The sequence below is a fragment of the Electrophorus electricus genome, chromosome 13 (genome assembly GCF_013358815.1).
Source record: "Electrophorus electricus isolate fEleEle1 chromosome 13, fEleEle1.pri, whole genome shotgun sequence".
Taxonomy (NCBI): Eukaryota; Metazoa; Chordata; class Actinopteri; order Gymnotiformes; family Gymnotidae; genus Electrophorus; species Electrophorus electricus.
This window is the reverse complement of record NC_049547.1, coordinates 11,323,368-11,337,507: the sequence shown is the minus strand read 5'-3', so window position 1 is coordinate 11,337,507 and position 14,140 is coordinate 11,323,368. Positions and strand designations below refer to the sequence as shown.

The following is a 14,140-nucleotide window of genomic DNA, read 5'->3' as shown; positions in this document are numbered from 1 at the left end:
TTCTTTTTTGATACAGTCAGATGACTTCAAAGTTAAGTCTACAAGTCCGAAAGACAGAACTATGAATAATTGCATCAGAAACATAGACAATGGGCATCAACGCATTATGATCACTGCCTTTCAAAGGCCAGACAAAACCAGAGATACTATTTAAATTGGTAATAAATGTCATTTACACTATGGTAATAAGACAACATGCCATATGGGTCTTAATCTAAAAATAAATCCCCTGACTAACTTATGTGAATATACGCGCACATCAATACACACCTCAGTCCATAAACTTTAAATTTGTCAGCATAATATCAACAACAAGCTAATAATAAACAGACAGTGAAAAGGATGGACACACACACTTCATTCATAATGTTACGAATGATAAACATTTCTTCCTTGGAAATCATGCCCCACAGAGTATATCCAATGTGTTCCTCGAGTTGACAAAGAGAGGCATTGATGTCCCTTACAAACTTGGAGAGGGCTTCTGAGAAAATAATCAAACACTTAACCATAGAGTAGGACTCTGCCAAACACAACATTAAAATGGGAAACAATAAATAGTCTCATAACACAAAGAAACTCAACTTTTGTAACATAGAAACCCGGTCAACAAACCATCAGTGTGGCCACAAACCATCTCTAAACAGGAGCCAGTCTTCCCAATCCTCTAGTACATTGCTGTGCAATGAAGGCAGGACCGCAAAGAACTAAGGAATATTGGGAATGCACATGGAGAGCTGTAGCTCTCAGAACAGTTAAAGCCCATGCGTGATGGAGGGGCATCTCCTAGGAAGCTTACAGAACTAAAATCAACTCAAACAAATTCTTCCATTAACTTGCCACTCCCTGTGCTATGTGGCATAGCGCAGACATGTGCAGACATCTGCATTACGGACAGGAGAAGCAGCACTCACATCATAGCACTACAGTAACCAAGCCACAACACATTCTACTGAAAAAGGTTCTTTATTCCCCAAACACTTCTCACTCAGAAGGTTCTTTTCCTGCACATTATTTTCTCCTGCTCTTAGAGTAAAGATATCGGCACAAATCATGATACATAAATGACATAATGCATATGACACATTAAAAAAAAATCGTGTGTGTATATATATGAGATTTTATATCAGATCTTTAGTTACAATATCTTTACTCAGAAATAGTCAATCATGCATAGAGAAAGACTTTTAGATTTTACATACTCAAGTCACTTACCTCATCTTATATTTCTTTTGGTGGGACTATTTGGAACGGGAGGAAGGATACAGCTAAAGAAACACATACTACTTAAACAAAATAATCCTTCCATATGTTATAAAAAGTACCCTGGTACTGCTTAATTTAACAGGCAAATTCAGTGTGTGCAGGCTTCAGTTCAGAGAGGAAAATATTTAATGTTCAGATAAGTGGACATGGACTCCAGATGGTTGTTTGGACTCTACTATAATGAAGTGAGTCTGACACTACAGAGGGTCCACACTTCACAAGGCGCTACCTGTTCTGCTCAGCACCAGCCACAGCCAAACCCGGCGCCTTCTATTGGTTTAACCTCAGCTGGAATGCAGAAATTTCTTTGACTAGGGGATTACTTTAAAACATTTATAATATGATACACACAAGGGCCATGAGGAAAAACAGAACGTAAAAAGGCAAGGCCCAAGGCAGACGGGCAGTGGGAGAGGCAGACGGGCGGCAGTGCCACTATCTCCGCTCCTCGGTTTCCGCTTCCAACTATAGTTCCATAATGCTCCACAGAGGAAATCCAGTGTTTTCACATGGACCCTTGTGAAGCTTTATTTCCTTTAAAAAAAAAAAAAAAAAAGTACATCTTCAATAACTGCACAATAAGAAAAGAACTAAAATTCAAACTGTCCGATTCCCCGGTATACTGCTGGTCTTAAAAATACAGAAGTGCCAGAGCCCGCATGAGCAAAACATACTTAAAAGTTGTTTTTGCTGGAGATTAAATCCCTGAATTTTGATGATCTGTGTCTGAGATATTTATTTATTTATTTTTAAAGTGTTCAATATTCTCACAACTTAAATGCTCAGACAACAGTGAGTCCCTAAAAGAATTCTGCATCAACACATTTAGAGTCAAAGAAAGAAACATGGAAAAAGAGTCAAAGGTCAGGAGAGAGAAAGGAAAGCTGATAACACTGTGATGGGGCCCATGAGTCAGGGTAAAGCACAGAGCACTAATGAAGGCCATGGACAGAGCACTAATGAAGCGGCCATTCACTACATGTAGTTACACCCACGTCACAGCCAGTCACTGTTAGAGAAGCATGCACCTCTGCCTGCATCTGACCACAGCCATGTGGAAACCAAACCATTACCACTGAAGGACAACACATGGTAATCTGACCACAGCCATGCTCCAGCAAACCAATCACAGAGAGCAGGGCGCGCACACCTGCAAGAATTGGATTACTGCTTAGAGAGTGCCGCGCAACTATGGCACATGCGATGTCTGTTTCTACAGTATCCAATTCTCCTCTATCATTTCAAGCACTGGAAGTCACAATGTGTTGGGCAACAGAGCAAAATCTCAGAACCTTTACCTTAGTTTCTGCAATGTTGACCTACAGGCCATTGTGATAGATAATAAAATGGTTACATATCAATAAAATTATATAAAATCTAAAATGTTCTCCTTAAATAATTTATAAAACCTTTTTAAGATTTGTGAATTTTAAAATGCAACCTACAATATATGACTTTATACTGTTTTTGTGGGAGTACCACTTATGGAGTGATAAATTTTCCCCCTCTCACCAAGAAACTTCTATTGAAAAAAATTACTTAAAGTTTATTAATTTATTGCTGTTGGCTTCCTTTGTGCTGACATCAAAGCAATTAGTTTATTATTAAATTAAAATGAGTGAGACTCTGGTTGAGTTCAGAGTAGGAAAACACTGGCTCCAGCTCTGCTATTAAGTATTAGCTGTACATCAGAGTCCGCAGTCAACAATGCTGTTTTTCTGATTAGAATGGCTGTTGACTCACCCAGTGACAGCATGCAGGACGCTGCTATGGTTACCAGGCCCACCCCGTAGCTCCCATTTCATTGTCTCGTGTGTTTACTGCAAGCACAAACTGCTTGTAAAGTTGTTTTGGGATATCTGTGAATCCTTTGAGACCTTCGGAGAAGTACCACCTTTTTGTCACAGTATAAAGGCCAGGTGTAATGTAAAATTCATCAGTCAGACCCTCTGTGTACGGTTAACACCGTCTCCTCTGCTTTAAATATGCATTAGGAGTCCAAAGGCAAATGCTCCAAATGGTTGTTTTTCACAGGAAAATGAGGGGTAGCATTTGAGTCTGACCAACTTGAGGAGGTAATTTTGACAAAAAAACAATATGAAATAACTCGAGCTTCAAAACAATTTCGGAGTTTAAGCACAGAATTTGTCATTCTGCTTACAAAGACTGCAGAGCACTTTTTGATTCTCTGCTCCTAAATATTAACAATGTTACCTATTAATAAACATGATTTCCTAGGATGAGACGAAAGCAGACTAAACAAAATTAGAAGAGGTAGAAAAGAGAACCAAGAAAACTGGCAAGGCAAGGGTTTTGCAAAGATGAGACATAATGCTCCTTGCTCTACACCTTTTGTTGTAAGATCATCAGGATATTTTAAAATATTGATATGCTAAACTTGAACCAAGCAAAGCAAAGAAGCCAAAATAAAAACTTTAAAGCTTTTTTTTTTTTAAATCAAAAATTATATTTTTGCTTCATCCTGCTTTGAGAGCAGATCAGATGTACTGCTTTGTATGACAGTGCAGTCCCTGCATTCTTGAGTGAATTTGTCCTGGAAAGCATGTTTTGAATGAAGAAGTCCTGAACGCATGCTTCTGATGAGCTGCAGGTAGAACTTGACATATGTGAGATATTCTTTTACATCCCCTGGGGGTTGGCACTGAAGGTTTTTTGGGTTTTTTTGGTTTTTTTTTTACATCAGCCAATAAATGCTAAATCTTCTGATAATCGGGCTCTCATTTTATAGTTGACGGAATTAAATGTGGAAAACTCTAGATAAGAATTCAAAGTAGGGCATTCAGGATTTATTCATTCTTTTAATAAGTCATACAATATCAGCCTATTTTATTTGTTTGTTTTTGCCATTTTTTGCTGTTTTTGTTAGTTTGCTTATAGATCAATGTGAAATTCTATTTCTTTATTCTAATTCTTTATTTGAGGGACACAATCAAACTCAGTCCATAATCAAGTAGTAAAATATATATATATATATATATATATATATATATATATATATATATATATATATATATATATATATATAATTTATTTATTTATTTTTTTCTCTTCAAAACTCAAATTCGGAAATTCAAGTTCTGAATATTTATTGCCATGCTGTGGAATATCAGGGGTTATGGTAATAAGTAACATTTGGGGGATTATTGGAGGTAAAATATAATTATATAGGCCACTGGTAAGCAACATCTACAACACAGTTTTAAAAAAGACAAACACGTGTGTAAACATACATATGCATAGTAGCACTACCATATAAACATCTAAAAGTACTCAGATCATCTTAGTGAACAGAAAAGTTTAAAAGTGGAGTATTTGGCACTGCACCATCTCAACACTAGAAACACTAGAGTCAAACTGCAGTAAACAAATACTCAATAGTGATGAGAGGTTCTATTCAGTCCCCCAAATTACAGTCTGGTTAACCAGAGTCTGTGTGTGCCAACTCATATTGCTGCTTGCTTCCATTGGGACCTGTCTTCATCCAAGTTTAGGAAAACATTCAAGGGGCCTTGAAAGTACAGAAGGCTTTATAATGGCAGCAGCCCTGGAGTGTCCTGAATTTAGCCAATACTGGCCAGCTTCAACGCATGCTTGAGCCTGCACAGGAGAAATGAGTCCAAATGCAGTTGGAGGTTGGAGTGGTGGTATGGAACAGCACTGGTTAGGGCAGCTTGAGAAATACATTATGCTCATCAATATCAAGCACTGAAATGTAACGTTCTTTGAGCACCTGAATTGTCTTATGTCTTACCTAAACGTTCTGGAAAAGTAGAGCACTTTAGTGCATTGATGTGATGAAAATGAGTCATAATACATGAGTCATAATGCACATCAACATATTGGGGGGAAAACAGGCAGGGGCAGCTTAAGCATCAGTAAAAACAGTGAAAAAGAATAAAGGATTTCTCTTAATGTGAACACAGCATATTAATCTAGCCTTGAGAAAGACTCAGTGCATTTAACCAAGATACTAAAATTAAGAACAAGGCTGACTGGATTCACTGGATTTTAATTCATGTACACTAAGAAACTTGCTAAGCAATAAGAAAGCCATGTGAATAATTTGAAAGACACTATTAGTTCAAAAGTTATGCTCCACGCCTGTAATTCCACAATCTCTATGAATGTTCTACAGTTCATAGGTGCTTATATGACAGCACTAAAGATGCCTATAAGTGTTTATATTGTCACAAATGAAGGAAGCAATATGCTGATGTGTGAACACATTTTCAAGTGATATCACAAAAGAAAAAAAAAAGACTAAGTAATTAGAGTACGACATAGTAAAACACAAACGTGCAGTAGGGGAGGAGCCCTGCTCTGACCTCATTTGACAGGCAGGTTTTCTAAACAGCCCCTGGCTGTAGTGACAGTTGGCCTCACCACTGTTCACCACAACTAATCACAGATATAGAAGCAAAAACACTTTTGTACTCCATTAACAGAAAAACACAAATATGGAAGAAAAAAATAATCATAGTTCAGGTAGCTGACTGTTCTATGTAAACACGACAGATAAATGACCAAAACATCCAATTTCACTTGTGCCCTTATAAAACCATAACATCCTTATTACATAAGTTATAAACTAACTGATTTATTGACTAAACATTGCAAATTAATGGTTTTAGTAAATGCTAAAGTACTACTATAATACCATGCTAACATTTCATCACCTAATTCTCACATATTACTCAATTACTAAAATGTTTATGCAAGCATTCTAGTAGCATTATCTAGTTTTAAGCATTTCAGATACAAGCTCCCAATAGCAAATATAACGAAATGCTAGACAGTCTCAAGCCCACAAAAATGTTGCTGTGGGTTTGGCGTGGGCATACAAATACCATCATATTAACACCATGCCACAAATAAATAGAACAAAATAAATATTTGTTCCAAGTTTGACTGTTGCACAAAAGTATACGAGTTAAAGATCAATTATTTCAAGCATTTTCAGTTAAATAATGGTATAATTAAGGACTGTTGTGTTTTTTTCTTACAATCATCAATGGGAAGAAATACGTTCAGTCACAGAGCCCTGAAGCTACAGAAACGCAGTTTCACCTCATCTGAACTTTTTCATGCAACTGGCACAGTGGTGCTGATGACCTGCTGAGCTCATGTTAGGCTTTCTCAGTAAGTCACAGTGATCCGGTTGCAGCCACAGGCAATGATATGCTCCAAGTCGTCAATAGTTAAAGGAACTTTGGTCCACATGACCAGAGAGCTGCTTCCCCATTCCTCTGCTGTGGCTCAAACGTGGATCAGATCCTGCCCTGGCACAAAAGCATGGTTGCCAGCCTAGAAACATGGCATTGGGAGGTCTCTTAGAATTCAGTGTCGTTACTTCTGAAACTGGACTCTTTCTATGTCTTTCTATGCAAGCACTTTTAAAAGCGAACTGGTATATAATGGAATAAATGTTACGGCAATACAGAGCACACTGACAGACAAGGTTTAATCAAATAAAAGGTAAATAAAGGGTCTAGTGGTGGGAGTGTTCAGCGCCAACCTGCGAGGTGCTAAAGTGTCCTGCTGCCCTGACCTCTTCTCCAAGGTCGCAGCAGTGAGAACAGTCAGAGCTGTCCAGCAGCAGAGCCCGGTCGACCAGGCATGGACGACAGAAACGATCGCTGGCACGGATCCTGAGAAAGCCAAACTGTGCTCTGAACTCCCGTGTCTTCAACTGTCAAATTAGAAGCATGCCTCAGCACTTAACCAACTGTTAATGCTATTGTTTTTATTACTGTTGTTATTGAAAGCAAACAGTGGTGCATTACCAAAACATTCCAGGGAAATGTGTAATTTAGCCCACACCCACTCAACCACAGTTTAGCTTTTATCCATACGCTCCATACTGTTACTACCATTTTTAAAAAAGTGTGTTCCAGCGATCACCTTAGCATGCCTGGAGATGCAGAGAACAGAGCTGGATTTGTACATTTTTGACCTGCCATAACATTTATCTAAGGCAAAAGGCTCCCTCAGGACAATCCAGTGGTGTCTTTCTGCCACAGTACCTATCTGAACACCTGATACCATGGAATACCATAAAATGAAAGTTCCTTGATACTCAATTAGATCACTGGGACAGTAGCCTCTGTTTTGTTTTGCTTTTTTCTTTTTTAAGAGGCATACTACAGTTCAATTTCTTCTCGCATGAACCACAGAACTTCCTGCCATTTATAAGTACAAGTGATCTCAATTAGGGACCTCCATGAAAGCAGCAGGCGGCAGACAGTCATGGCAGCTGGAGCCAGAGCAAACCGGCTTTACATTTTCCTCCCTCACCGCCTCAGACGGTTACCATGCCCTGGGTAAACGGCGTCAGAGGCACGCACTCCAACATGCCTGGTTTACGGTACGCCGACGTCAACATCAGGAACACGCGCTTTTCCTAGCATCATTCTGTATGTACTGGCGACTTTTTTCCTAATGGAAGACATTCCAGTACAGAGTTATTAGCCCTTGCTAGGACAAAGAAAAGATAACTGCAGGAAAGAATGTTCTGCAAACAGGGGTTGTGCCATTGTATGACATCGTTAAGAGCGCTGCGTGAGACAGAAGATCATTTTTCCAGATCATCATTCAACGTAACACAAAGCTTGCCAGGAATGAAAAGAAATGTCTTTCAACCAATCCCTGTTACACTCCCTCAAAAGTGCTCATCCACTGCAGCCTGTAATTAAATGTCTTGCAAAATATAGGCCTGTAAACTGGGGTTCTTCATGGAGTCATATGTTTATGAACTTTTCAACAAAGGAGAGTTTGAAGGGATAATATAAAACGCATTTGCGCACACTGTGATGCAGTGTGAGATCACAAGCATTATGTCCGTGTAGTGGCTCTCTGTGCAAGACTAGAAACAGCTGATTAAAGAAGCTACACATAAGATTAGACACAGTATGTTTGTTGCTGTAGCTAATAATGCAACTAACCCTCCCATGTGTAGGTGCCTGAGCTACGACACACCACCACCTTCGGCCCATTTTGATCACCAGTCTGGTGACAGTGTTTTAAAGTCTTAAAACAGACACATGGCTTCTGCTTATATTTACATTCTAATGCTTCCAACTAATTCATAAAGACCTTACTGCATGATGATTATTAAATATTGTACCTCTATAGTGTACTGCCACTGTGGTATGCTGGCTCATGTTCTTATTTGATGAAGTGTGACATAGCCTAATTTTCATAGAGATTCAGGCAGTCCAAAAATAAATTCATAATTGTTAACACAGGAAGCTTTCCAGTGAGCTATAAGTAAAAAGTATTTAACAGGAGGACAGGATTGTGTGCCCTGGATATTTCTGCTGTTCCTCCAGGTGTATGTACTGTGCATATCTGCAGTTGATCAAGGTGTCCTCAGGTGGGGTTCACGGTCAACACTGCAGAATTTATTACACTCTGGTTTCCCAAACCACAAACACTGTGTAGAGGAAAGGCCACTGAACTGCTTCATTTCTTGGGTTAACCCAGCAGACCGATCTGGAGAGTGGCATCGTATTACACACTCAAGGTTCAGTGACAGTTATTTGGCTTTTTTGGCCAAACACTCATGTGCACAAGCTATGCAGGCCCACAGCCACTTAACTACTCCAATGTTGAGCTCCAGTAAATAAGTACAGTTTATATTGGCCAAATGAGCTGATAATTGATGGCTCTCAGTATTTGTACAGTCTTCACAAGGTCTGTTGTTAGTGTACACATTATTTCTTTCACTGGTAATGAGCAAAATATCTGAGCTAAGGCTAATTGCTGCTTGATGTTGCAGGGAGTTGTATCCAAGAGTGGTTTTGAGAACTGTATGAGACTCTCACCTCTGATGTAGCTAGGGTCTACCTTCATGTGCAAAACGATCACCAGTTTTGATTTTGTAATCATGATGACTAGTGACATTAGCATATTCTTTAATAAAATGGTGTTAGACAGGTATGTATGTGTGTGTAAGGGGTGGGGTCTACTGAAACATTTATGTTGGTGCCCCTGTCAGGCTAGTTCAGTTATAAAATTTAGGGTAAAGGGTAAACTGAAAGGATCCTTAACAAAAATGTGGATATTACTATGGAAAGTGGCAGACACAGTGAATCTAATTGTGAAGCTGTACATATGGTGATTATTAATGTAGAGAATTATAGATATGATGAATAATAATGCAGAGCATTGTAGACAAGTTGTATATCACTGTAGAGTGTAGTAAAGCTGAAGTATATAAATGCAAAGATGTGGTAGATATGGTGAATAATGTAGAGTGATAGATTAATGAGGAGTGGTAAAAAGGATAAGCATTAAAATGGAGTGATGGATAAGATGAATGTTTATATAGTGTAGTGGATAAGGCTAATATTAATTTGAAGAATTGTAGATGGGGCTTTATCTACTTACATCATGCTCTGGAGCTCTGGGATGAAGCTTGTTGTCTTTGCAGACCCTTTTCCAACCACAGAGGTGCTGCTGGCTACCATGGGGCTTGCAGCGCTGTTGCTCATCTGTTTTACACACACACACAGAACGAGAGAACACAGGGCTTTCATGCACTGCTCATTTTGCCGTGTGTTCCATCAAAGCCAGTGTAATTATAAAGCCACTTCACAAAGAAAACGGTTCCTGATGCATCAACTGACAGGGGGGGGGAGGGGGAACACACCACATAAGACTGAACTTGAGTCATGACAAAAGACACCCCGGAACGATACATAAGTCAGCAGATGTCAAAAAGAATACAGCATGTAGCACAGTTTAGTCTGAACTATGGGTATGTAATACTTTCTGTAATATGCAATATTTACTTTTAAATGTGAAACACTGAATCCTTATAATGGAAAACCTGGCAAATTCTTATAGCAAGGGCAAGTCATCAGAAATTAGGAAATAATTCTTGATATATGAATGGTTCAAAGCAACATCCATTCAGATGTGATTAAACTGGGTTTTGGTGCTCACCAAACAGGCTATTTACACAAACCACTTCAGCAAGGGTCAGATGGTACTTGGGACAAAATACTGTAATTTCCATTATCCTCATTCCAACAGAAAATATATATACACTGGTATATTTCCATAAATCACTCCCATTTTGTGCACAGTCACCACTGAATTGTGCCAAATTCCCTTGTGAGAAACATTTTAAAAATAGCAAAGAAAGCTTTGACTTTAACATCTGGTTTCACTTTTTATCTGTATCTTTTTTTTTAACTGTCAATACCAAATCAAAGTACAAAAAATTCCCAGTTTTACTGATATTACAACCAATTTAAACTTTTCTGTTTTATGGCCAGAAAGTGCAAAACCTGAGGAGGAGAGACATGTTTTCCAATACTATTCATGGCCATCCAACACACTAATAAGGCTGTAAGATTATGAAGTAGCTTGGTTCACAAAATTGCACAAGACATTAATAACACTACAGTGAGTGTTGATTTTATTAATTATAAATACTGACAGTACTAAGTGTCTTACATCAATATTAACCTGAATTGACACTGGCATCGGTTCCTTACATGACATAATGGTGTATACAGACAATGCTTGCCTATCTTGATAATTCTGTACTGAGAACCCAATTACCAAAGAGGTCGAAAAGATTTCTTTTACGCTTGCATTAAAAAAAACAAAAAAAACAAAACAAAACAAAACACACTGAATGATCTCTATTACTTGTTCATTATAAACATAATTAAGGGAGGCAGACCTTCTTATAGAACATGTTCTGCAGAGGAGATAACATTCATCATACAGCTATCTTGACATTTTGCAGTTAGGCCTTCTCAAACAAATCCCTGCTTAAGAAAACAAATTAACAGGATGCAGACATTCACCTGGAAATAGACCTTGCAAAATTTAAATGTCCCGATTGTTGAATGTGGTAAGATTTACATATGGAAGCAAAGCCAGGTGAGTTTCAATGGCTCAAAAAATTTATTTGAACAAAATCACCTGATGCATCAGCTGGTGGCTTGACTGAATTCAAAACCACTGTCTTCCTATGGTAAGTCCAGTCATCAGACTGTCAAATCATGCAGGTGTACTGAAAACAGATAGGGAACAAAGCCCTGATAATGACAGCATAGCTTCCCTTATTGTTCCTGACTACTCTCAGTCCAATTTGATGCCATCCATATCTATCACACATCAAAGTAGACTACAAACAACACAGCAAACATAAAAATACTAGTTTACAATAGCATACATAAAGCTAAACCGTTTAAAGTGTCCCCAGAGCAGAAGTGCAGACAGGACTCTTTTCCCCAATAAATATACCCGGGCACAGCATTTCACATCCTTCTGTTTTCGCCCCCTCTGTTGGATGAAAGCTTCAGCCTTTGCACTGACTTATGAAGGCAGATGGTCACCATACTAGGCAAAATGAATTCAGATGTGGCCAATGAATCAAAATTACTTCAACATGCAAAGGTCTGAAAGAGTGCTTTACTTTGAACGAGCAGAACAGGGAAGCCTATTCTATTTATTGCATTTTCCTCTCTATAATTAACTAGACTTTTATATAGCTTTGCTTCTACATTTCTCTCTTCAGATGCCTCATTAATTTACCAATTTAACCTTGGGCATGAAATTAAGTGTTTAGTATAATCTAGGTAAAAGTTATTGTCCTTGTAATTACACTGTTGAATTAAATAAAGAAAATTTGAATTAAACACTGTTGGAAAGAACAGCACATAGTGCAAGGAAAATATCTAGTGAAATAAATTTAACTGATTTCAGAAAATACTTTTTCACATTGGACCAATAGTTTAAGCTATGCTGTTCATGATTTAGCTACCAGTTTTGTGCAGTGTTGCATTACCTGCTACTTTACAAGTAAACACCAAAACCTTCAGTGTCCCAAGTGACTTGCTGTAATTCATGTTATGTGATGCTGTAATAGCATTTGATTAAAACTAATTTAAAAAAATCAAATGTAGCTATACCCATTTAAAGATGACTACCCCAAGATTACGGTCATTAATAATAGCATTAGCGTGAAATAAATACTTTTGGAACATGAAATTTCTCAGCCAAGATAAGTAATTTTAAAATGCTCCGTTTTGGACGCCATAATGAAGGAGCAACAGAAGTGATATTCAAAGTTAGTTTCAGCCCTACTTCCCTCCTACCCCACAGTGCTCAATACGACTACCTGCGCCTCGTTTTGTTTGCATTAGAAAGTGAATTAATGCAAAAATCCCTCTCCTCCATCCAAAATTATGGTCTAAAGGCTCGCGGACATCTATGCAAATGAGAAATTGATGTTGGCCTTAGTGAACGTAGCTAGCAAAATCGTACTCTGCCTGCGCTTTGCCTCGCATGTGTTTCCACAATGAAGTCTGGCGCCTCATGCTGCTCTCCCTTCGTATTCCTCAGCAAACACAATTTAGACATGAGAAAATCCTCACATCTACTAAACGAACTAGCTGGATACTCAGTTCATGCGCACTGTTAACTCACCTAAGCAAGGATCTAAAGTGCGAATAGCAAAAAATGTCAACGAGATTACATCCATAACAGATAATTATACAGCAAATAAGTAAATAAAAGTAAACATTTGCTAGACTATCATTTACTGAGCTTCACGGGCGATTAATGGTCCAAGGTCCAGCGCAGTAACGTTATTAGAGGACTCGTGCATGCAGGACAGTCTGTGGGAAGTGCAGAAAAGCGAACTTTATCATAGGCTAAGTCTCAACACAAGTGTGACTGCACGCTCTGTAAGAATGCATTTACCTCTCTGTTACCTAGACAGTACTGATTCTCCTTCGCATTTGCTTATTTCGGCTTCTTATTCGGCTTCTCTCTCGTTCTAGCTATATCTATTGAACTTTCCGGGTGATCACTTTTGACGTCACACTGAGTCGTTGCGTTGGTCTATGGGTATTGTAGTTATAAGTGGTATTTAATGCTATAGCTCACTCGAAAATGAGCACCCCCTGTAGTTCCCAACAGCTTCGAGTCGCACAATAAAATACGAAATCATACGTTCAACAGCGCCACCTAAAGATCATTGTTTTTGATCAACCGGTGCTTATTTACGGTGCCAAAGGAAGATGACAATCTTGCATACATTTACAAGATAGGTATAATAGAGAGGCGTTTAAGTGGATATAGGTTGATTTTTGGTCTGCTTAATTTAAATCCATTACGCAAAAGACAAGTAAAGACACACGAACAGAAACTTCGGAGAACAGTTAGCTTGTCCATGATGCAGGATAAGAGAGCAAGTTCCGTGGAGTATTTGAGTTTGCATATCGAGTCCATTGTTGTTGTTACTGCTGCTGCTGTTGTTGTTGTTGTTGTTGTGGATGATGATGTTCACTGTCCGCCCCCCCCCCCCAAAAAAAAAAACCCCACCCAGTACATGGCTCTTGCGTTATGTTACTTTAAACATATTTTATTGTCGTATTGTTTTCGTTTGTTTAGCTGTCTAAATATTTAAAAGTACACGCAAGTGAAAATGCACTTCTGAATGTGCAAGTTTTAAATATAGGCCTATTCAATCATTTCAGGCTATGCCTATTTTTCTTTCAGGATGACTTAAGTGATAATTTAAATGTCATCTCATCTGCAAGTGCTTCATTATTGTACTGTTGCAGTGTCATTAGCCTGTTACTGTTATTAGTGTGCTGATGGGTTTGTGCTTGTCTGCTTTAGATGGAAACCGTACAGTTCAACTATCGCTACACACATTAGTCCATGTCATCCAGTACGCGGAATCTTCTTTTTTTTCGTTTATTCTGTTTCAACGAAATGACCGGTCCTATACACCACGTGCTCATGGCTCATCAGCATAATAATCATCCTGCTTCGGCATATATAAACCACAAAACCTGAGCTCGCGAAGTCCCTGCCTCCAAAG

The 14,140-nt window shown here is 38.5% G+C and overlaps 1 protein-coding gene across 5 annotated transcripts in view; it reads right to left on the bottom strand.

The window, feature by feature from the left end:
- The window catches only part of supt3h (SPT3 homolog, SAGA and STAGA complex component), a 67,826-nt gene that overhangs the window by 52,981 nt on the left and 705 nt on the right, over positions 1 to 14,140 (bottom strand). For 2 of the 5 annotated variants that reach the window (XM_027002446.2, XM_027002450.2), the window contains exons 1-2: positions 13,012 to 13,120; positions 9,676 to 9,779 (exon numbers count right to left, since the gene is read on the bottom strand). In XM_027002446.2, the coding sequence (XP_026858247.2) occupies positions 9,676 to 9,779 (104 nt within the window). In that variant the 5' untranslated portion in view covers positions 13,012 to 13,120. Of the gene's footprint in view, positions 1 to 9,675; positions 9,780 to 12,851; positions 12,927 to 13,011; positions 13,121 to 14,140 lie in introns of those variants that run through there. The other 3 variants (XM_027002447.2, XM_027002448.2, XM_027002449.2) reach the window with 2 other exon arrangements.